The sequence below is a fragment of the Rhinichthys klamathensis genome, unplaced genomic scaffold (genome assembly GCF_029890125.1).
Source record: "Rhinichthys klamathensis goyatoka isolate OS25496 unplaced genomic scaffold, OSU_Roscu_1.1 h1tg000471l_1, whole genome shotgun sequence".
NCBI lineage: Eukaryota > Metazoa > Chordata > Actinopteri > Cypriniformes > Leuciscidae > Rhinichthys > Rhinichthys klamathensis.
Window position 1 is genome coordinate 215,964 of NW_026606960.1, and position 23,551 is coordinate 239,514.

A 23,551-nucleotide genomic window follows, 5' to 3' on the forward strand; every position below is an offset into this window, starting at 1 on the left:
ATGCACCCTCTGTGAGCATAAGATACTTATTTAAAAAAATGTTACCGACCCCAAAAAATTAACTGAACCCGACCAGAAACCCTACAGTGTTCTGGGTCCAGTGGGGCTCAGGTTGGGTACCAACTGTAATACTGTACATCTCTGCTGCCCTTAAGAACAAACTAGATCAAGGCATTTATGTAGACATGTTGTTATGCAAACATTTGGACTTGCCTTGATGCCGTCCTACCTCCGTTTACCTGTAAAGGCAGCATTTGTTTTAGATATGAGAGCACATGGTTGAAGCCCAACCTCCACTGAGGCCTAACACACTCTGCAGCACAATCACAAAAGCAGGTTCATGGAGCTGAACTAACGCCATGTTAACGTGTGTCCTGGATTATGTAAGAGAAGGGGGTGAGTTCGAACTGAAGCACTGGTGGCTGGCTGCTCTCTCTGTTAATGAGTTTGAGGAAGGAGAGGGGAGCGGCCGCATTCTGGAGGCTGAAGTTCACCTAGAGACTATCTGGAGGTGAAAAGATAGGAGCGAAGCCCAACTCTTGGCTATCAAGGACAGAAATACACTGCCTAAAGAAGGTAGGCAACATTCTCTGGCAATTACAGTACTTTGAACTATAAAAACAGAACAACTTTTAATTTCACAGACTTTTGATGGAGTTTAGATGATTTATAATGTATAAACGTCATGCTTTATCTATGCAAGAGCTTGAGCAACTCCTTTTGTGGTGCCATTTTATGGTGGAATGTGCATTTCGGGTTAAGGGAAGTCAAATGAGTAAATCCCCAGCAATTTCATTCTCAATTTGCCCTGTTTCCCATGCATCCTTCATTATTTCATTCACAAAGTCTCTACTGTTGGGTCGAGCAGAGCACAACAAACAGTGCTGAATGTAGTAGACTAACAGTGAGCCACTGTACATCTCAGTAATAATCACCCCCACACACACTTTTGATGGTCAATTTAACTCTCGAAAGATCCAGCCAGCTCATTGCTGCCAGGGCATTTTGTAACCTATACTTCATTTGCCAAAAAAATCCAGAAAAGACGGTCAGTATTGATGCTTTAGACAACATCAATGCACTGAAGGAACTTGCTGAGATTCACCAAGGAGGTTCAATGACCAAAGAGGCTTTAACTAGATCATAGCACAGGAAACATTCAACATAATTGCTGCACATTTATTTTTAAACCTTTTGTGCAATTGTCATGGCATACTTGATTCATTCGGTATATTATGCATGGACTTTGGAATTGTAGTAAGATAAACTAACAGTCAAAAGTTTGGACACACCTACTCATTATTTATTATTACCCTTTTCCACATTTTATAATTAAAGTAAAAATATCAAACCTATAAAAAAACACAACTGTAAATATGGAATTATGATGCCAAAAATGTTTAACATGGATGCTTTTTAAACATTAATGTTGACATGCTTTTCGTTCTGCTCCAATACATCCATTTAAAAATTAACTATTAGTTTTGTACAGCAATTATGTGTAGGCAACTTGCATTAGTATTTCAGCATTACTTGGTCAATGGGGTTATAACATCTTGAGAAATATATATTCTGTCAATTGTTTCCAGACTTTGACTGGTTATTAGTTGCATGTAATACCACAAAGGCGAAAGAGTTAACCAGTAATACATTCCAGTCCAGATTAGAGCCTGTAGCTCTTTGAATTTAAGCTTCAAATCAGGGTTATTTTGGTTGGAGATTTTTTTGTTGTTGTCTGGAATTCCTGTTAGAAAAGGGCTTGTAGTATTTGCATAAAAACTTAATGACAGCTCTCTAGTTTATTTTTCACTCATAAATTAAAATCCTGTCATCATTTACTCACCCTCATATTACAAACCTGGACAAAAAACATAATCAATATCTTCATCAAAATTACATGATGACAGTGTTTTCAGGTACAGGTGAAATATCCTTTAGAATTTCACAATCATACAAGCTGACTCATCTTACTAATTGCCAATATCTCATAGGTAGATATGACCTCAGGCTTTGGAGCCTCTCCTTCTCTTTAAATATATATGAATGCTGTATATTCTGAGCAGATTAGATATGTAATATGCACAACTAAAGGGAATGTGTAACTGATGAATTTATAAAAGCTCCAGCGACGAAATACAGACTTCGCTTGGTAAACTTAGCAGGGAAAAAAAGGAATATGGAACTCCTTGGAATATCAGAGAATTGTAAAGTTGATTTTAAAGTTTTAATATATAAATAAAGCCATCATGTCTGGAAAATATTATACAGTGCTTATAATCTTTTCTTGTTACGCTCATTAAATAAAAATGTTTTTTTTTGAGAGTGAAAAAAAACGACTGGAAAAGAAACTCATTGGTCAGAAGGAAGAATTGGTCAGTATACAGTCCACAGTCATGTCAACACATCAAAGTAAACTGCAAAGGACAAGTACAGTATGTGCAGCAGCAGATGGGCTGGGGGTGGAGAGGTAAACAATACATTTGTTTCGCTTTATTGCTCAGAGACATCTACTGGGGAGGGGGGTGAGATAAACATATCATGCATGTAACTACAGATATGACACACCTGTATGCATATCACCTGCTCTTGCCATATATGGCCCTGAGTGAATGAACATAGAGAGAGATAAAAGTGCAAGGGTTGTAAAGTAGAGAGAGAGGGAGTTGCGCAGTCTCCACCACTTTCTGTAAACCAGCAGCACCTTTACTTGGCTGCGTCCTTCTCGATTGCTCCGGTGGCAGGTGAGTTCCTCTTTTTCTCACTCTTTCCATTGCAGAGAAGACCTTTAGCTTTGACGATGCTCGTTAAAGTGATTCATTAGCCAAGCGGACTGTAAAAGTTGACCCTGCAAAAGAAGAAAAAAGGAAAACCAGTTGTTCGGTGAATAATACAACAGTGCTTCTTATTTGAAATAGAAGTTTATTCAGAGATTGTTTGCCTTAATATTTATCATTAATCATTAGTTTTAATTACCCTTCTAATATTAGCTGCAAAATATCTTCCTGTCTTTAAACATTACATTTCATAATATCTATTGGGTTACACTTTGTTTTACAGTATGTGTACTTACAGTGTACTTACCCAAGAAAGTACTGGTAATATACGGCAACTACTTGGGTTAAGGTTAGGTTTAGGGGTTACCCAACCCAGTTACTGTAGTTGCTATAAGTAGTACTTGGTACAGTATGTACATGCAGAACAGGACTGTAAAATAAAGTGCTACCATCTATTGAATCAATTAACAGATTCATTTGAAGCATTTGACATGGACAACACATACATATAGATTTATATGTAAAATATTCTCAAAAAGTTCATAGCAAATTAAGTCAATGTCTCAATGAATATCTGGTGACCAAAAGCGTCCATTGTGTATGCTGGCTTTATGCTTGAATAACTTGCCAATATGCTATTTTTGCCTATGTTACATTGTTCGTTATAAGTTTGTGTTGCATAATCTGATGTGCTTTGGACTGAAGGTTGGATTGGCCATGGTGGGCAGTTTACAGGAAGAATATTAATCAAGGTTATAGGGAAGGAGGTGGAGATGAGACATGTACACACTGTCAGGCCTGATCAAACACCGGGCGGTTACATTAAAACTCTGCACACTTTCCTGTTTGTTCTGACACACCGCATCTAATACTGGAGGGCAGATAATTCATGATATGCTGTTGTAATGGTAACAGCAGAGAGGAGCCATTATTGGACTAACGGCATAACTTTAAGATTTAGTTAGGAAATATGAACCTTTGCACTGGGCAGAGGGTTTGTGATCAGTGACTTAAGGGTCAGTGCAATCTGCTTACGCTAGAGACAGCGATACAATCCCTAATAAAACCCAACCATCCAATCAAACAAGGGAGATTGAGTCATCTGTATTATCACACCATATCAACATCTGCAAGGTATCAGGGAAACATAAAAAGATGTAGATAAGAAAGCTCATAAATTTGGGATATGCAAACAGAAAATGATTCTCTTGGGTGTGTGTGTAGATACATAAAGGGTGTATACTGTATGTATGTATGCATGTATGTATTATTTGTCAATAATGAGCGGCTCGCTGTACACGATCTGACTTTTTTACATCACTTTGGTCCTGGAGGACTAGATCTGCTAAGCTGCTGCTGTTGACTATTGTTGCTGCTGCAGAGCAATTATGGAATACTGCTAAATATGTGCCGCAGCATAAATAGAGATATATAAATCATGTAGCAAATTTAGGCAGGTGGAGCTGGGGGAGGTGGAGGGTTTCTGATAGCAACCCTAAGTCTGACTCTGTAGCGTGCTGAGGACTAGCCAGCAAACACTAAACCAGATTTAAATGTTGAGCAAGCAATCTTATTGGATAAGCAGAGGCCAATCAGCTTGTCCCATGTGGTTATAATGTGATTGCTTGCAGATGACTGAACTATATACTGTATGATTGATGAATACACATTACATTGTCTTAAAGACATCATTAAATTACAATAGCGTTTCATGTAAGAGCTGTTATCAGGTGCGATGACCCCACATTATCTGAGCTTCCTGCCTCATTTGTTAAACACAACACCACAGAAATGCAGTTGTCCAAAAATAGATGATAGCGATCAAGCACTGGCAAGTTTTTTATTTAATTTTTTATATCATTACGGAACCAGGATGTGGAAATGAGGACAGAGATAGTGGAAGGGAGGATAGGATGGAGAGGATTTGGTTGAAAAGCAATGGCTTTGAAACAGACACTATCCCTCACTAGCCACAAAGTTTGCAGTATATTTAAACAGAGGGGTATGCACACAACAAAGACAAAGCAAACACAATATAATACAATTTTTATAGTCCCCTGACTATCATAAACCATGTACATCTTCCTTTAGAACATTATAATCATGTGTTACCTGGGACAATGTAAAAAATATTCATATAATAAATAATAAAAGTGGACTACATAACACACACAAAAAAAATTAGAATCTTTATCGTTAAATTATTAAAATCCAACCCGATCTCACGGCAGTTCGTACGAATTTTACGAGGTGGCTAATTCGTAACAATTCGTACGACCTCACTCGTACGAATTAGTAAGATCTTTGCTAAATCGTACATATTTTACGAGTTGCCCAATTCGTATGAATTCGTACGAATGACAGAATTTTAATTAAAATTAAATACATATTTTGCCTATGTATATTTAAGCCTATTTTAGGAAGATTTTGCATTTTGACATTATTTTTATTACAATTAAGCACCTTTTATTCACCAAGAATATATCTTGAATTAAGTGTTTTATACCACACTTAATGCATAAATGTCACAAAACAAATCTAAATATATTTAGTGAGGTTTATACTTTAAAAAAATAAAAAGAAAGAAAAATGGGGGGACTAAAAAGACTAAAAGAGATTAAAGAGTATCCTCAAAATAAACTTTATAAATAAAAATGTCCTTCTCAAGTAAATGTATCTTGTTATAAGGATGTTCATATGGAAAACAAAACAGACATACTGGTTAAGAAAAAAATATTTGCAGTCAAGACGGTTCGAAGTATGTGCTCACTTCAGCAGATAAAGTGAAGTATTGTAGGTCTTGATCACACTCTGACATCTCAGCCACACTTAAAGATAACTGCTCTATCTGTGGGGCGTATTTTACTACACATGAGGCTTTCATTTCCTTTCCCAGGGGCGGCTGACTATCTTTCTTCCGCAAGTAGGGTTTCAAATAGGGTCTGGGTTTACTAATGCATGATAAACTGAAGAGCAAGCTAATGTATGAAACTTTAGGCCGCACCCTATGCCTTTAAGCCTAACAGAAAATAAATCATTAAGCAAGCATTTATAGAGACCATGGCCATAAAAAACAAAGCCATATAGCTTTGTGGGCTTAACATATTTCATTATTAGTTTAAAAAGGTCATTCATTGGAAATCTTTGCTTTCCTTGCAAGTCTATGTACTGTAATATCAAATACAGCATGTTTTTGAAAAAAATAATGATAATTTTCTTTTTATTGGGAACTGTAACTTTTACTATACTTTGCTATATGGTGAGGTCAGATCAAGGAAAAGGGGTAGATACAGGAAAATGGGTATGTAAACAGCTTGTAGCTTTGCATTAGAGCATATACTTAATGTAAAATTCACAAACACATTTATCAGGAAATCTTTATATGTATGTGATTCTAGGAAACATTTTGTCTCGCTGAATTCAAGTAATTCCTATCCAACCCTCCCTTTTTCTCTCTTCCAGGTATTTCGCTGAGACTTTAAGCTGGCACCATGCCACAGGACCAAGTCAAGACCGATGTTCCCAAAGTCCTCAATAAAACCACACCAGGACTTCAGATATGGAGAGTGGAGGTAAGCAGGAATGATAGACAGCACAGCTACTTTGTCAAATCAGTGCATTCACATCTCAGATACTGACATCTTTAGCAAATCACTAATCAGTCTTCTGTTTAATCAATGGTCAGAACATGGAGCTCGTGCCCTGTCCATCTAAAACATTTGGACAGTTTTTTGAGGGAGACAGCTATGTAATACTCTACGTAAGTATCAGTGCTAAGTGCCCTATAATTAACTCAAGTGCTTTTGAGCTGACAACCTTACAGGTCAATGAACGAATGGTTGCACTAAAAAAACAATCTCATTTTCAGACTCACAAGACCAGCAACCACTACTCCTATGACATTCATTATTGGCTGGGCAAGTCCACCTCCCAGGATGAGCAGGGAGCAGCAGCGATATACACCACGCAGATGGATGACCACCTAGGGGGGGCCGCTGTGCAGCATCGTGAGGCCCAGGGCCACGAAAGCGCCACTTTCCAAGGATACTTCAAACAGGGCATCATGTAAGCCATCTTGGATGAATCTAATCAAAACATAACATCACACTTCACTCCAAAATCAGGATACTAATAATTAAAGCTGCAAGCAGCATTTATCGGGGTTCAAGCGTTTAAGGCCTTTAAGCACACATGCGTAAAAAGAAATTAAGTTTTATTTAGAAAGCATGTAAACACTTAGAAAACTTAGGAAACCAAAAGTAATTTAGAAAAGATCATATAAGAGATTCAGTCAAGAATCATTTTGTACAGACGTAAATAATGTATGTTGGATTGATGTTTAAGGAAGTTCATCCTGATGATGCATTATCAGCATTTGAAAGAGTATTTTACCCTTTGGTGGACAAACATGCACCTATGAAAAAATATACAGTGAAGATTGTTAGGGCACCATGGATTGTTAATGAGTTGAAAAACATTATGTTTGAGAGAGATGTGGCAAAGGGTACAGCAAACAGAACTGGGAACAAGGAGGATTGGGACGTCTATTGCAAATTAAGAAATCAAGTAACTAAAAGGAATAGGAAAAAGAAAAGAATGTTTTATAAAATTAAAATAAGCGAATGTAAATTTGATTGTAAAAAAATGTGGAGTGCACTCAATGAAATAATGGATAGGAAATCAAGTCGAATTCCTTCTTTTATTGATACAGGTGACTCATTTTGAACTATTTTGAAACAATATGAAATTGTAAATTATTTTAATGATTTTTTCCATAAATAAAGTTGATAAATTAAGAGAAGAACATTTCTTGTTTGCCAGAACCTGTTTGCCACATCTTTAATAACCCAAAATAGTGTAAAAATGCAAAAAAAAAAACTTCAACTTTCCAAAAAAATACCCTTCATTTTATTTATGCAAACTATAATTTCTAATTGATTTTATACTTATTTTTGTGGTGAAATCTGACCCTAACATGTTCTTGACAGGGGAGTTTCAAGGGGAGTTCCAATTCATCATGTGATTTCATACACAGTGCATATATTTTCCTTCAATAGTAATTTCCGCAAATGAGCCTCTTTATTTTAAGATGCTGTGTGATAAGCAAATGACTTTAGAATGCTTCTCTTCTCTTAGTCACAAATAATAAAAAAAAATGGGGAAGATTACAAAAATAGACTTCTTCCAATCAGTTTCCAAGAAGTGATCAACTTTGAGCGAGTAAAAATTTGTTACAATTGATCACACTGTTAATCTCATTATTCTAGATACAAAAAAGGTGGAGTCGCATCTGGGATGAAACAAGTGGAGACGAACACATACAACATTCGCAGACTGCTGCATGTGAAGGGAAATAAGCATGTGGTTGCGGGAGAGGTAAGAATAGCCCCAGTCAGATCACAATAGAGGAACTCAGACCCACTACATCAATACATGCTGACAGTGGTGTAAAAAGCCTCCATCTAGATTGTCTGACTTTTAACTACTTCTTTTTTCCATGTGTCAGCAACACAAAAACCAACCACCAACATCATGCCTAAAATATTAACACCCACTTAAGAAAGGTTTAAAATCATCCAGTCCATGTCCATTTTGGTAACACTTTACTTGAAGGGGTGTGCATAAGACTGACATGACACTTTCATAATCATGACATGACACATGTCATTTATATGAAGGAGGTTTTATGCATGTTTATGACAACTGTCATTAAGTGTCATTCGCTCAATTATGACATTTTTAATGCAAATATGACATTGTTTGAGATGTCTTTGTTATGACAACTTGACATAAACCAATACATCATAATCTGTCAGTGTCTTGTCTTTGTTATGACAACTTGACATAAACCAATACATCATAATCTGTCAGTGTCTTGGTAATGACAACTTGACATAAACCAATGCATCATAACCTGTCAGTGTCTTTGTCATGACAACTTGACATTACTAAGACAACACAACCTGTCATCATAAATATGTCATAAACATGACATAGCAGATAAATGATCAAACTTAAGAGACCACTTAGCTTTATGTGTTAACATTACATTAAACTGTCAGGTGGTTGGTTTTGACATTGGCTGTCATGAGGCCATTATAACATTTTAATGACAAATTCAATTTGTACCACTGTAGTTGAGGTCAAGAAAAATATTCATGACACCGTCATAATGGCCTCAGGACAGCCAATGTCAAAACTAACCACATGACAGTTTAACGTAATGTTAACCCATAAAGCTAAGTGGTTTCTTAAGTTTGATAATTAATCTGCTATTACATGTTTATGACATATTTATGACAATTGATGTTGTCTTGGTAATGCCAAATTTTCATTACCAAGACACTAACAGATTATGATGTATTGGTTTATGTCCAGTTGTCATAACAAGGACATCTCAAACAATGTCATATTTGCATTAAAAATGTCATAATTGAGCGAATGACACTTAATGACAGTTTTAATAAACATGCATAAAACCTCCTTCATATTTATGACATGTGTCATGTCATGATTATGGAGGTGTCATGTCAGTCTTATGCACACCCCTTCAAGTAAAGTGTTACCGGAATGACATAGGCAAACTTATAATTTACATAATATTTAAATGACTTCAGGAATAAGATCTGTATAAATATTAACATAATATGCATGCGCAATGAATTATTAAATTAATTATATAAATGTATTAGTATTACATTAAATTTATGTCTCCTGTACCAACTTGAGAGGCAGTTATAAGCAGTGTTGGGGAAAGTTACTTTTAAAAGTAATGTGTTACTCCCTAAAAAAAGTAACTAATTGCCTTAGTTACTGGTAAGAAATGTGTTACGTTACTTTTACATTACATTTTCTCCTGGGCTGGGCTTGCTTGTTTGTTTTTATACTACTTCTGGATTGCAGAAGAATAAGACGTAGGAGAAGAAAGTTCAGAACTCTTATTTCAGCCATAAAAACAGAAAAATTAAACAAATGTGATGTTTAACTAAATTATAGCTTTAAATTATAAATTATATAGCTTATTAGTATGGTTACACTGGATCAGTGAAGGTAAGCAGCAAATACATTGATTAATAAAGTGAGATTAAATACAGAAAGTATATTTGTATTATAATATACTTAATTATCCATGTTTGCATTGTATTGTTTATTTTAATTTTTAATGGAATACTGAATCTGTTTTTGAGCAAGTGAGTTGAGTAAATGCATGCTCACATTTAGTCTAGAACTACAATAAAGCATCATGTTTACACAGCGCACGCAATGCATCTTCACCTTACTCTTGATGTCTCTCAACATACGGACAGGAGAGGTGTCAGTCAATAAATAGGAAAACAAAGTAACTTGCAATACTTATTTGAAAAAGGAAGATTTTTTTTTTGTAAATTTAAAAGTAATGTGTTGCTTTATTTCTTTACTTGATAAAAGTAATCTGATTACATAACTTGCGTTACTTGAAATCCCCCAATAAGTGTAAATAATGAGGCTCAATCCCTCTGTGTTCAGGTGGAAATGAACTGGAACAGTTTTAATAAAGGTGATGTGTTCCTGCTGGACCTGGGGAGCCTGATCATCCAGTGGAATGGGCCCAAGAGTAACCGAATGGAGAGGTTAAGGGTAAACCATTAGAACTGATTTGCTATGCAAAAAAGCTCAATTTAGCAATGTAAAGAATCACATTCTTGATGCTGAAGGTTTACATTACCACATATGCACAGTAATCAAACTGAAGGCTTTTTATAGGGAATGAACCTAGCGAAGGACATCCGTGATCGAGAGAGAGGTGGACGAGCACAAGTGACTGTAGTGGAAGGAGATGATGAGAAATCTTCTGAGGAAGCCATGAAAATGATGAAGCAGGCATTGGGGGAGAGAAAGGAGATCAAAGATGCCATCCCAGATCAGATCGTTGATGAGAAACTGAAAACTGCCATTAAACTCTTTCAGTGAGTTCAATTTGAACCTGTTTTAAGTATACTCTTGCTGCATTATTTTTGTTGAAAAATATGCGCTGCAACTAAAATAATCTTGTGTGAAAAGTATTTCAGATGCTGAGGGGAACCTTGTAGTGCAAGAGGTGGCGGTGAAACCTCTCACACAAGACCTACTAAAAACTGAGGTATGACTAACCCTGACCTCTTAACCAACCTACACACCACAGCATAAAACAATTCTGTACAAAGGTCAAGTTGATAGCAGAGGATCCAGTGATGCATATTATAGTCAAATGTCACACTTACACCTATGTCAAAGTGTATAGTTGCATTTCATTGATCACAGCTGGGAGGGACACATGTGATGAAATAGTTAGGGTCATAAAATAGTGAGCCAAGGATGGAGTAGTTAGAGGAAATGGGCTGAACAGAAAGAGGAATTTATGACGTCAAATGCATTTTTTTGGTTTGTTTCAGATGCATAGCAAGTTATTACATTATTGTATTTTGATACAAGATTATGAAGACAAACTTGTATTTTGATATTTTTTAAATAGCATGCACCAATGAATTGTGCACAATAAGACCAAGAACATGACTTCAAAAAGTAAATAGAATCTGATTTCATGACTTGAAATGGAAAAACTAAAAAGAAACAAGCAAGTTGTACTGTATGCAAGAAGCTATCCAAATGCAAATTGAGTGTATAATTGTTGTTTTGGTACACAAGAGGCATGGCTGTTGTTACACCGCATAAAGACACTTAGCACGCAGTATAAATGTATGCCAAGTGAAATCTGATTCCTGTGGCAGGACTGCTTTCTGCTGGATCAAGGTGGAATAAAGATCTTTGTCTGGAAGGGCAAAAAGGCATCAAAAACTGAAAGGGCAGAGTCTCTGAAGAAAGCAGAGGTGAGTCCAGACCATTCAAATACACCAATGAAGCACTAATCAAATCATTTTTCACCAACTGTGTATACATGTATTTGTGCGTAAAAACTTATGTGTGAATAACGTCAAGCTGAAATTATGATTTATCGTCAACTAATTTATCGTACGAGTCCTTAAAAGCCAAGTCTTTAAGTTATCCTATTTTGAGATGATAAATGAACTGACATTGGTTCTGGATTTAAAGGGGTCATGTCAGTTCATTTATCATCTCAAAATAGGATAACTTAAAGACTGGCTTTTTAAATTGCTGGCTTTTTTAACTGGCTTTTTAAATTGTTTTATATTGTTCTCTGAGGTCAACTTATGACGTTCGCTTGGTTTTTACATTCAAAAACATCAAAATGAATAAGTAAGAGGCTAATTTCTACCCTAGTTTTGAGCCTAGCTCACAAACACTTGGTTTTTATGGGCGTCTCGCATTGAAGACTTGGAAGTAAACGCCCACTGCTTTGAGTGGATAACAGTTTTGCATATTATAATGAGTTTCGTGTAATGCGCGAATCGGTGGGCGGGGCTAAACCGGCCGTGTTGAAGTAGGCGTTGATCTTCTTCTGCGGGGGTGGTGTTTTATCCTCTTTGTCGTCATAGTTCCCCACTTTGAAAAACGAGTCGTTTGCTGAGCCTGGTGTCAATAAAAGCTTTTATTGGACTAACAAGGACGTTTTCAGTTCTGAAACTTACAGGATATTCTTATAATTTGATGACCTCTTAGATGTCAAAAGCTCAAGGAAAATTTGATTTCTCAGTTCATCACCTCTTTAATTTTATTTATTTTTGCTAGGGAACTATTTATGCGCACATTAGAACAATTCTACAGTTATTAGAGAATAATGCCCAATATTTCCAATCTTAGCATAGTATATTGCACCAAATATTAATGTAATCACATAGCAAATTATTGTGAAAGACACACTTCATCATCTAACTTAATATTCTATTGTTCTAGGCCTACATAAAGGCAAAAGCATATGCTGCATCCACCTATGTAGAGACTGTGAGCGAAGGAGCAGAATCATCAGTGTTCAAGCAACTCTTCCAGAAGTGGACAGACAAGGGACAGACAGCTGGAATGGGAAGCACACACAGTCCAGGGAAAATAGGTGAGCATGGTGTACTAGTGTAAAAACCGACACTAAAGAACACTACTAAAGAAGCAGAAGCACTGGTAAAAACAGATGTCCAGGAGATTAAAAAAAGACAGGTTCAGGAGCTTGTAAAAATAGTGAAATATAAATGTATCATCTTTGTAATAGTTAAAAATGACAAAAAAAAAAAAAAAACGGTTCAGCAATGCAGTGTTTGGGAAGTTTCTTTAAAGCTCATAGCTTGTCCAGCTATAGTTTAAGTTTAAATACAGTCAAGCTCATCCTTTGAAATAGTAGTTAGCTATACTACAATTTGCAAACAAAAAGTAGCTAACCATATATGAGTGTTTTGAAAACGGCTTCAAATTGTTCACTACTACATCGCTACTTTTAGTTGTCATCTTTTCAACACTGCTGAAATGACAAATGCAGAAGAATTTCTATTTAAGATTAAGGCAGCGTTCATACAGGATGTACTCTCATGTTAAAAAAAAAACAGCTGTGGTGAGACGCTGATTAAAAAAACATTCCTCTACCCTGTGTACATAGGCCAATCATTAAAAAATAGCACAGACAAAACACAAGAATGCATCCTGTATAAACATCCCCTTAGAGACCCATTTTATTCTACATGACTCTGACTTTATTCATTTTATGATTGCTTTCTGTAGCCAAGGTTGAGCAAGTCAAATTTGACGCCACCTCTATGCATGCAAGACCTGACTTGGCTGCACAGCAGAAAATGGTGGACGATGGGTCAGGTGAAGCCGAGGTCAGTGAAATGACCTTTCATTGCCTTTCATGCATCTTAGTAAACAGAACTCATTACATAAGTGTGTTCATCCCTCAGGTATGGAGGCTTGAGGACAATGAGCTTGTCCCTGTGGAAAGGAAGTGGCTCGGCCACTTCTACGGGGGGGACTGTTACCTTATTCTCTACAAATATGAAGTCAGCAGAAAAATATACTACATTCTGTACATGTGGCAAGTAGGTGTATCTCCCTCCCTCATTTTCTCACTCTACACTACCTTTCAAAAGTTTGGGGTCAGTAAAAAATTTTAACGTTAACCAAGGCTACACTTATTTAACCAAAAAAAAAAAAAAACAGTAATATTGTGAAATATTATTAGAATAATTTAAAGTAACTATTTTCTATTTGAATATTTTAAAATGTTTAGGGGCGCCATGCAAGCACGGCAGAGCTGACAGCCTCTGCATATCAGGCTGTGATTCTGGACCAGAAGTACAATGGAGAACCGGTGCAGGTCCGCGTTCCCATGGGAAAGGAGCCCATGCACCTAATGGCCATTTTCAAGGGCAAAATGATTGTTTATGAGGTAGGTCTGTCAAACTGTTGCTCTCTACGAAACACTTGGGCATGTCATCTGTTGTAACAATGGAAAACCAAAACCCAAACACACTTCCTGTTTTAGGAATGATTATGTTTCTGTTCTTAAAAACACTATCAGAAAATAAATAAATAATAAATAATATATATATACGGTACGCATATACACACATACACACACACACACACACACACACACACACACACACACAGTATATAGCAAACCGTAAGAAGTGCAACAGCTTGCCACTGGGGCAGTACCTTAAAGATACAACTTTGTCCCATATCAAATCAAGGTGCATATTAGGACTTAAGGGGGTCATATTATTGCCTTAAGATACTTTAAGGGTAGATATGGATATGATGCAAAGGTGTACTTCTGATGATATTGGTTCAATGACAAGCTTTTTTTTTTTTGGCACATTGCACTTATTACAGCTTAACTTCCTGAAAAGAGTAAAATGTGTGGTGCCTTCAAAACAATTGAGGTGAGACTGTCAAAGATCAATATGGGGAATTAGGAGTGTTTTGGAAACAATTGTTGCTGCTAGAGGTGCAGAAATGACCCACTTATCATATATTTCTCACAGTACATGCTAACTCATTTGTTGTTGTGATTGAATACCAGGAAGGAAGTTCCAGAGAAGGCTCCTCCCATTCTCAGCCGCCAGTAAGATTGTTTCACGTCCATGGAACGAATGAGTTCAACACACGTGCCACTGAGGTGCCTCCACGTTCATCTTCTCTGAACTCCAATGATGTCTTTGTGCTCAGCACAGATAAGTGCTGCTACCTGTGGTATGGCAAGGTCGGTAGAGTTTAATTCTAAAAACATCTGACATATTTCAAAAGATATTTCTGAAAAAGTATAGAGGAGCACCAGAAATGTCTTACCTGTCTGTCCCAAATACTTGACTTTAATATTACCATGCAGGGCTGCAGTGGAGATGAGAGAGAGATGGCCAAATCACTGGCTGACATCATCTCCAAAAGGGAGAAAAATGTTATTGCAGAGGGTCAGGAACCAGCTGACTTCTGGGTAAACCTTGGTGGAAAGTCCCAGTATGCCAGCAGCAAAAGGTACAGAAACAATTGCACACTGCACACGTTAATGCACAAATTATTATGGCTCAGTTCCAAAATCTGTTGAGCTGTTAATTGAAAAAATATATATTTCTCCATCGTTATATTATTCGCAATGCTTCATGGGATTGTACTTATTTTTTCCTTATTAAATCAGTTAAGTACTCTGTCTTTGTCTTTTTTGCTTCGAATAAAAAACAAGTTTGTAAATTTGTGTAATGTTTGGCTTGGTTCATGGCTTAAAATGCTTTAACAAAGACTTTTAAAAAATGAAACGTGAAATGGAAAAAAATACTTCCGGAACCAATCCACAGAAAAAGTTGGCGGGCACTGTTGCACTCTATAGCGCTCCTCACGTGAAGAACAAAGGAAACTGGACAATTGATTTCAATAGGGTTTAGCATTATGGCATGCATTTCGCCATTGCTTTCATTGCAAAGGAAAGGATATGTGATTTCACGTAAACAGTTTTGGGACACAGCCAATAAGTTTCTCCCATTCTCAGACTTCAGGATGAGACAAGTAGTGTTACACCCCGGTTGTTTGAGTGCTCCAACCAGACGGGTCGCTTTATAGCGACAGAGATTACGAACTTCAACCAAGATGACCTGGATGAGGATGATGTGATGTTGCTGGACATCTGGGATCAGGTGAATGTCAGGGTGGTTGTCTCTCTGTGCAAATGTTCATATCTTTTTCATACCACTAGAAATCACAGCACAATTATGTTCTGTTAGGTGTACCTGTGGATCGGCAAAGGTGCCAATGACAAGGAGAAGCAGGAAGCAGTGGTTACAGCACAGGAATATCTGAAGTCCCATCCTGCAGGGCGTGACCTGGAGACACCTATCCTAGTGGTCAAGCAAGGGTTTGAGCCGCCCACCTTTACAGGCTGGTTCTATGCCTGGGACCCACAAAAGTGGAGTGTAAGTACCTGACATGAGTTTACTTTCTTTCGGCATGACAACTTATTTCACAAGTGTATGGTGCAGGTGATGAATGTTTTTTACTGTCTTTTAGGGTGGGAAATCCTACGACCAGCTTAAATCAGAGCTTGGAGATGCAACTGATCTTATCAAAATTACTGTGGTAAGTTCTTAATTGTTTTTACGGGCTTAAATGGTAAAGCGTGATGCTAGCAACGTCAATGTCCTAGGTTGAATTACCTAGGGAATGCAGGAACTGATAAAAATGTACAGTATAACTTGAATGCTCTTTAAATTGCTTAGGGAAAAAAGTGCCTGCAAAATGCATAATGTGCAACGCATTCTCATCCTTTGGCGTCATATAGGTGATGCCATATGACATTTCGTCGAAATCTTACGCACATGGCATCCTTTAGCGTCAATATAACACGCACTGTTAAGGGTAGGTTTAGGTCTGGGGTAGGGTTACGGTTATGACGCCTTGGGATGTGTGTGTCATATTGACGCTAAACGATGCCATGTGCATCGGATTTAGACGAGTGTCACCTGTATGACGCCTTTGGTTCTGCGTCTCATATTGATGCTAAAGGATGCCATGTGCGTAAGATTTCGATGAAATGTACAAAGCGTCACATGTATGACGCCAAAGGATGAGAACGGGCTGTAATGTGACATGTGAAGATGTTTTGAAATCTTGTGCACAGGATCTGACCCAACCAACCTCAAATCAAACCAACTCAAGTAACTCAACTCAAGGGGTTATGATACCCCGTCCTGTCACGCAAACCTTCCCTCCAGAGAAGCTGGTGAACACTCAGACAGAAGACCTGCCTGAAGGAGTCGACCCCACAAGAAAAGAGGTAAACTCGTGATCTACAGATGTCCTTTTCATACACCATAGCAAATGTAAAATAAACACTGCCAGATCGCAATAAATTGTCCCCAAAACAATAAACTGTTACGGTTAACAAGTATATGAGGGTATAAGAAAGTGGCGTAACTTTGTTTTAAAAAGTGAGTGTGTGTGTTTAGGGGGCTTGCTAATACTATGCTAAATCAGATATATGTACAATTATGTGTACAATAACATTACAATGTCCAGCAATCAATTTAAATACATTGGGTTTAATTTGTCGTTTAATGAGATCTAATATACTAAACAAAATTATAAACACAACACTTTTGTTTTTGCCCCCATTTTTCATGAGCTGAACAAAGATCTAAGACTTTTTCTATGTACACAAAAGGTCTATTTCTCTCAAATATTGTTCACAAATCTGTCTAAATCTGTGTTACTTGTAAAGTATAGTTTGTTTTTTTCTCATCAAAACCAAATATGTTCATCAGTGGTTGTATATCAAGCTGGGACACGTTCATTTTGTTTTGTGATTTCACCGGAATATTATAATAATATTACAATAAAAAAAAAATCTTTATTGTCCTTTTTAAGGGGGGTGGTGAAATGTGACCTGAACATGTTTTGGTAAGAATGATCTATTGATAAAACTAACACACACCTCTATCATCTATGCAGGACTATCTCTCAAACGAAGACTTCGCCCTGATCATGGGGTTTTCTCGGATGGATTTCTATGCTATGCCGTCCTGGAAGCAACTGAATGTGAAGAAACAAAAGGGCCTGTTTTAGGATGGAAAACATGGTACAGATTGTACACAAATACAATCCTGTTCTACAAAACAGACTTCCTCTCGCTAGACTGTATGAATAGTAGTGGTGCCATGCAAAAACACTACAGTCAGGATCATTTCTTTTTAGAGTTTTTAGATTTATATGTTTACATATAATTACTTTATTTAAATATATTTTTGCACATGCAAATTGATTTATTTGAAATTGCTGTATTTGACGTTAATGTTATAAAGCAGAATTAATTAGTACCTATAATTTTACAACAGAAAAGGAGATTTGGGAAAATGAAACTTGTAGGTCTTTTTTACAGCGATTATTGAACCTGCTTTGTGAACTTTGATTTTAATCTTTCGTTAATGCATCTCAATGGGATACCTTCAAGCACTGACTAAAAGCTGCTTTTTACACAAGTGGCTTAAGCACTACAATAAAATGTAATATATTTGAGCCAAGATAAAGGTTTTTATTTGAGGTTAATCATGTATAGTGTTAATTATTGGAGGAGACTGTATACTGTCTAATGTGTAATTTTCATTGGTATTAATCATTTACTGTATACAAGAGGCACGCCACCTGTCTAATGGAAAAGTCAATAAACAGAAAAAAGACCTCATTGAAACGGAAAATCTTTTGTTACCTCTTTGCTAATGCAAATATTATACATTACCCCTTGCACAATATCAATAAGGCACTACAAAACCCTTTTTGTGGCCCTGAGCAAAGCATTTGCATCTTAATCTAACAAAACAGTAAACTTGTAACAAGTACAGTTCTTATTTAAATAGTATAGAGATCAAAGCTTGAGAATGGAAGTCAAATTATGACCGCCAACTAGTTACTCAGGAAAGCTATCCGATGTTTAAGTCATCCTAGCTGGTAGGAGAAAAAGCTCAGGCTCGATTGCTGGTTCTTGAAAACCTCTCTAAAACCGGCAAACGATCTTAGGCTGGTTTAAGTTGTTATGGGATTGTAGTTAACGCAAAGAGTTTAATCAGGGACGTAACTTGAAAAGCCTTAGACATAGGCAGTCAAAACATAGGCAGTCAATGATAGAATTACCTCAGACACCTCGTATACAGCAGAACAATGATTAAATATAGAAATAAACATTCTAACATAAACTAATGATTCATAAATAAGTAGGCTATATCAGGCCTGCCAACTCTCACGCCATTGACACTGTTCTCACGCCACACATCCATTTCTTCGTGCAGTGAAAAATCGCTTTCTGGAAACGCACCCCAGGGTAGGAGTAATGTGTTCACGTTTTTTTATCCCCATTAAAAGTCTAGCAGCAGAATTGTGAACTTTTTGTAAACGAGAAATAGATGACTGACTAATTCCCGTATAACGCATTACAATAGTCAAGTCTGGATGTTATCAAAACGTGGATTGCAGTTTCAAGGCCTTTAAACGTCAAGCATGATTTCATCTTTGCCAGATTGCGTAAGTTAAAGAAACTTGACTTTACAACAGAGTTTATTGCAACTGTGTTGTACCCCTGGCTCCACTAGAACTATAATCTCAGTCTTGTTTTCATTTAGATGTAAACAAATTAGAAGTCAACCATGTTTTAAGATCTAAAAGACAGACCATAAGAGGTTCTAAACCATTTTCATGTGACAGTGGCAGATACACTTGTACATCATCAGCTTAGCAGTGAAAAGTAATATTATATTTCCTGAAAATATTTCCCAAAGGAATCATATAGAGAGAAAATAAAATAGGAGCAAGATTGGAGTCTTGCAGCACACCACACATGATCGGTGCTGATCTAGAGGAACATGTCCCAATATTCACTATCATGCTTCTACCAGTCTGATAGGATTTAAATCACTCCAGGACCTTTCCCTGAACCCCCACATACTTCAACCGTGAGAGCATCACTAAGTGATCAATTGTGTCAAAAGCAGCGGTTATATCTAATAAAACTAACAGAGCAGAGTTTCCAGCATCAACAGTCATCAACAAATCATTAAAAACATTTACAAGGGCTGTCTCAGTTGAGAGGTGTTTCTTGAAACCAGACTGGTATACTTCACCAATATTGTGCTCTTCTAGAAAGTTTAATTTTAATTTAAGTTTTATTTAAGTTTAATTTAATTGATAAAAAAAGTTACTGCACTAAAATTGATAAACATTTCAGATAAAAATGAAAGATGAGAAGTTATCCAGGACAGTCGGGTCCAAATTTGGTTTCTTTAATAAAGGCTGCACAAATGCCTGTTTCAACATGTTTGGAAATAGTATCTAAACTTTTATTTATGATCTGCAAAATGCCTGGCCCAATCACCTCAATAGTTTCTTTAAAAAACCATGGAGGGACCATATCTCCGTCGGAGCCAGTGGGTTTTAATTTACTTACCAACTCCTGTAACCACTAAAATGTAGCCAATTCAAATTGATTAAAAACTGCCATATGCCGAGCAGGACTTGAGGGTTTATAAGTCATTGGTGAGAAATCCACTAATTGCCTCAATCTTAAGAATAAAATAATCAAGAAAGTTCTCACATAAAGCCGGGGACAAAATTAAATTTACCTCAGTGGAAGGGTTCTGTTACGTTTTCCGTGGTTGAAGCAAGGTTGAAGCAAGGATGAAGCAGGACCCAACAGCAGCACACTTTATTCAATAGACTACAAACCATACAAACTTAGACAGGAAACCAAACTCAGGAACATGATTCAAGAATAGCAACAACCACCATACACGTAAACAATCAAACAAGAACTCACAAAGACAGGGCTGAAACACAAGAGACATAAGAGGGCTTAAATACAAGGGACAAACGAGCTAGACAAGATAACCACAAGATACCACTCAAGGGGGAGTGGTAAATCCTAAACACCTGTGAACAATGATCAGACAATTAACAAGACACATTGCAAACAGTGAATCACAGGACAGACAAGAACAAGAAACAAAAGACAAAACCCACACCGTGACATAGCCCCTCCCCTATGGGCGGCTCCCGACACCCATCAAAACCACAAAAGTTCAGGAGGGTGTGGTGAAGCAGAGGCTGTCACGTTACAGTTACCAAAAGTGGAGAGGAGGACTCAAGTGCAGCAACGGATGATTTATTAACAAAAGAAAACAAAACACAAAGCAAAAACCCACAAGGGGGAAAACACAATAAATGAGACATTAAACAAAACTGAAACTTGAAGAACAAACACTGACTCTGAACACGAAGACCATCACACGGAAACTGGGAAAACATATGACAACGATCCGACAAAGACTGCAAACAAGAGGAGACTTAAAAAGGGAACAAATCAAGAGGGAACAGGTGGAAGAACTCAAACACTAATCAGGTAACAAGGGGGAGGGATCAAACAATAATGAGAGCACATGGCCCAACATAACAAAGACACCCAAGTGCAATACAAGACAGGACAGACACGTGACAGAGGCGGTCTTGGGGGAGGGACGGAGGGCCAGGCCCCCACTGGGAACCGGGACCAGAATATAGGCAAGGCGGGCCTGGGTCGTGAAGCGTGAGCGACCAGGGTGGAGCAGGATCTGCAGGCGACCAGGGTGGAGCAGGCAGTGCAGGCGGCCAGGGCGGAGCAGGATCTGGCGCAGACCATGGTGGAGCAGGATGCGCAGGCGGCCAGGGTGGAGACGACCCTTAGGGCGGCCAGGGAGGAGACGACCCCTCGGGCGGCCACGGCGGTGAAGACCCCTCGGGCGGCCATGGCGGTGAAGAACCCTCGGGTGGCCACGGCGAGTACCTACTGCCCCCCCCCCCCCCAAAATTTTCTTGGGGGTAGCTATGGGGTCATAGGCTGGACCAGGCGCCGGCTTGGGAACAGGAACAGATCGCGTCTCACTAACAGACCGCGTCTCACGAACAGACCGCGTCTCACGAACAGACCGCATGGCGGAGGCCACCTTGTGCAGAGTCTCTGGATCGGCAGACGTGACGTGAACGGTCTCTGGATCGGCAGACATGACGTGCACAGTCTCTGGATCGGCAGACATGAAGCTCGGCTGGACTGGACGGAACCAGCGTTGCAGGCTCGGCTGTGCTGGACGGAACCAGCGGTGCAGGCTCGGCTGGGCTGGACGGAGCCAGCGGTGAAGGCTCGGCTGGACCGGCGTGAAGTGCAGGTTCGTCAGGGCTGACTTGGAACACAGGTTCGACAGAGCTGACGTGATGCTCAGGCTCAGCAGGCGGGGCGGTCTGGACGAAACGAGTCCCAAGCAGAATAGCCTTCTTGGCAACCCGTGCTGACCTCAGCGGGGAATCGGCCACGCTGGACACCAGACCCGGACTGCTATAGATCAATCTGGTGGGTGGCTTGATAATGGGAGTGACGTAAAGACCAGACTGAAGGGATACTATGGGTTGATGGAGTTTCTTCTCCTTCATGTCCACAGCAAACGACGAATCGCTCAGGAAAAGGGCCAGGTTGATATACCGTTCTAGCGTCCAGTCGGTATAGTCATCTGGCATCATAAGAGCGATGCCCTCGTCTAGTCCGCTCCGGAACAGCTCTATAAGCTGGGCGTCGTCTAAGGACGCTAAATGGCAGCAAGCCCAGAAGTCTTTCACATACCTTACTATGGGCTGGCCATCTTGTGACATTGACAACAGGTATCTCCTTAGGGCCTGGTTGTTTGTGACTACTGGATCCATAGTTTTGGTGAGTTCTTCTGTTACGTTTTGCGTGGTTGAAACAAGGATGAAGCAGGATCCAACTGCAGCACACTTTATTCAATAGACTACAAACCATACAAACTTAGACAGGAAACCAGACTCAGGAACAGGATTCAAGAATAGCAACATACACGTAAACAATCAAACAAGAACTCACAAAGACAGGGCTGAAACACAGGGCTTAAATACAAGGGACAAACGAGCTAGACAAGATAACAAGGGGGCGTGGTAAATCCAAAACACCTGTGAACAATGATCAGACAATTAACAAGACACATTGCAAACAGAGAATCACAGGACAGACAAGAACAAGGAACAAGAGACAAAACCATGTGTTAGTACCAAGTCTAATGTATGGCCATGCATGTGGGTTGGGTTCAATGAAACAGCTTAAAGGGGTCATATAATGCCATTTTTGTACAAGCTAATATGATTCTTTGGGGTCTAAATTAAAAGTTTGTAATATACTTTAATTAAAAATTCTCATTAGTATTGTAAGAAAACAGTTATTTTACCTGGTCAAAAACAGCTCTGTTTTCAGCACGCCGTTTCAGTGCATATGACTTTAAATGATCATGAGCTTTGCTCACCCCGCCCCTCTGTTCTGTGCGTACACGTTTTTAACACAATAACCATAACGCGTTGTTCATTATAAACGTGGGATTATGAATTAAATTGAGAACGTCGTACATAGAAAACATCCAGTAATGTACCCTGAGTGTAAACCTTAGACTCATTCATCGTGAAGCGTGCAAGCGATTTGCAAAGATATAAATATTAATATAAAGGTTAATAAAACGTTACACTCACTTCAGTTGTTCTAGAGGTTCAGCAGGAACACGAATAGCTGGTACCGATCCTTTATTCAGGAGCAGCTTCTTAGCAAAACCAGCTCATACTGACCCTCGTTTATAAAGCAGTCTGGTGAGAAATGATTTGCGCAAACATGAAAGCATTGACGTTGCTCGTGGGGAATATTCCCTTCGAAAACAAACTCAGCCACTGCGTCTTCAGCGGTTCAGATTTAGGAACATCAAAATGACTGTGTTCGTTATTGCACCCAAGAACAGAACACCACAATCGCTTAGACGCCATTCTGCTCATAGACAGTGCTCCAGCATATCAACAATGAC

The 23,551-nt window shown here is 38.4% G+C and overlaps 1 protein-coding gene across 2 annotated transcripts; it reads left to right on the forward strand.

The window, feature by feature from the left end:
• Positions 1–451: 451 nt before the first annotated feature.
• Positions 452–18,366, forward strand: vil1 (villin 1). Of its 2 annotated transcripts, none has more exons than XM_056236896.1 (20): positions 452–576; positions 6,237–6,346; positions 6,460–6,534; positions 6,643–6,839; positions 8,042–8,150; positions 10,281–10,391; positions 10,518–10,720; positions 10,815–10,893; positions 11,522–11,620; positions 12,606–12,759; positions 13,416–13,516; positions 13,595–13,732; positions 13,924–14,082; positions 14,722–14,901; positions 15,028–15,173; positions 15,682–15,826; positions 15,914–16,102; positions 16,197–16,265; positions 16,807–16,962; positions 17,637–18,366. In XM_056236896.1, the coding sequence occupies exons 2-20, from the start codon at positions 6,266–6,268 to the stop codon at positions 17,748–17,750; spliced, it is 2,505 nt and encodes an 834-aa protein (XP_056092871.1). In that variant the 5' UTR covers positions 452–576; positions 6,237–6,265; the 3' UTR covers positions 17,751–18,366. The 2 variants fall into 2 exon arrangements, with proteins under 2 accessions (XP_056092871.1, XP_056092869.1); XM_056236894.1 differs by lacking the exon at positions 452–576 and adding an exon at positions 2,634–2,741.
• The last annotated feature ends 5,185 nt before the right edge of the window (positions 18,367–23,551 follow it).

Bases quoted from the DNA above. Each gene is read 5' to 3' on its own strand.
- vil1 (XM_056236896.1), top strand. From the start codon at position 6,266: ATGCCACAGGACCAAGTCAAGACCGATGTTCCCAAAGTCCTCAATAAA. The intron at 13,733-13,923 runs GTAGGTGTATCT...TAAAATGTTTAG, and splicing joins ACATTCTGTACATGTGGCAA to GGGCGCCATGCAAGCACGGC. The intron at 16,963-17,636 runs GTAAACTCGTGA...TCATCTATGCAG, and splicing joins TCGACCCCACAAGAAAAGAG to GACTATCTCTCAAACGAAGA.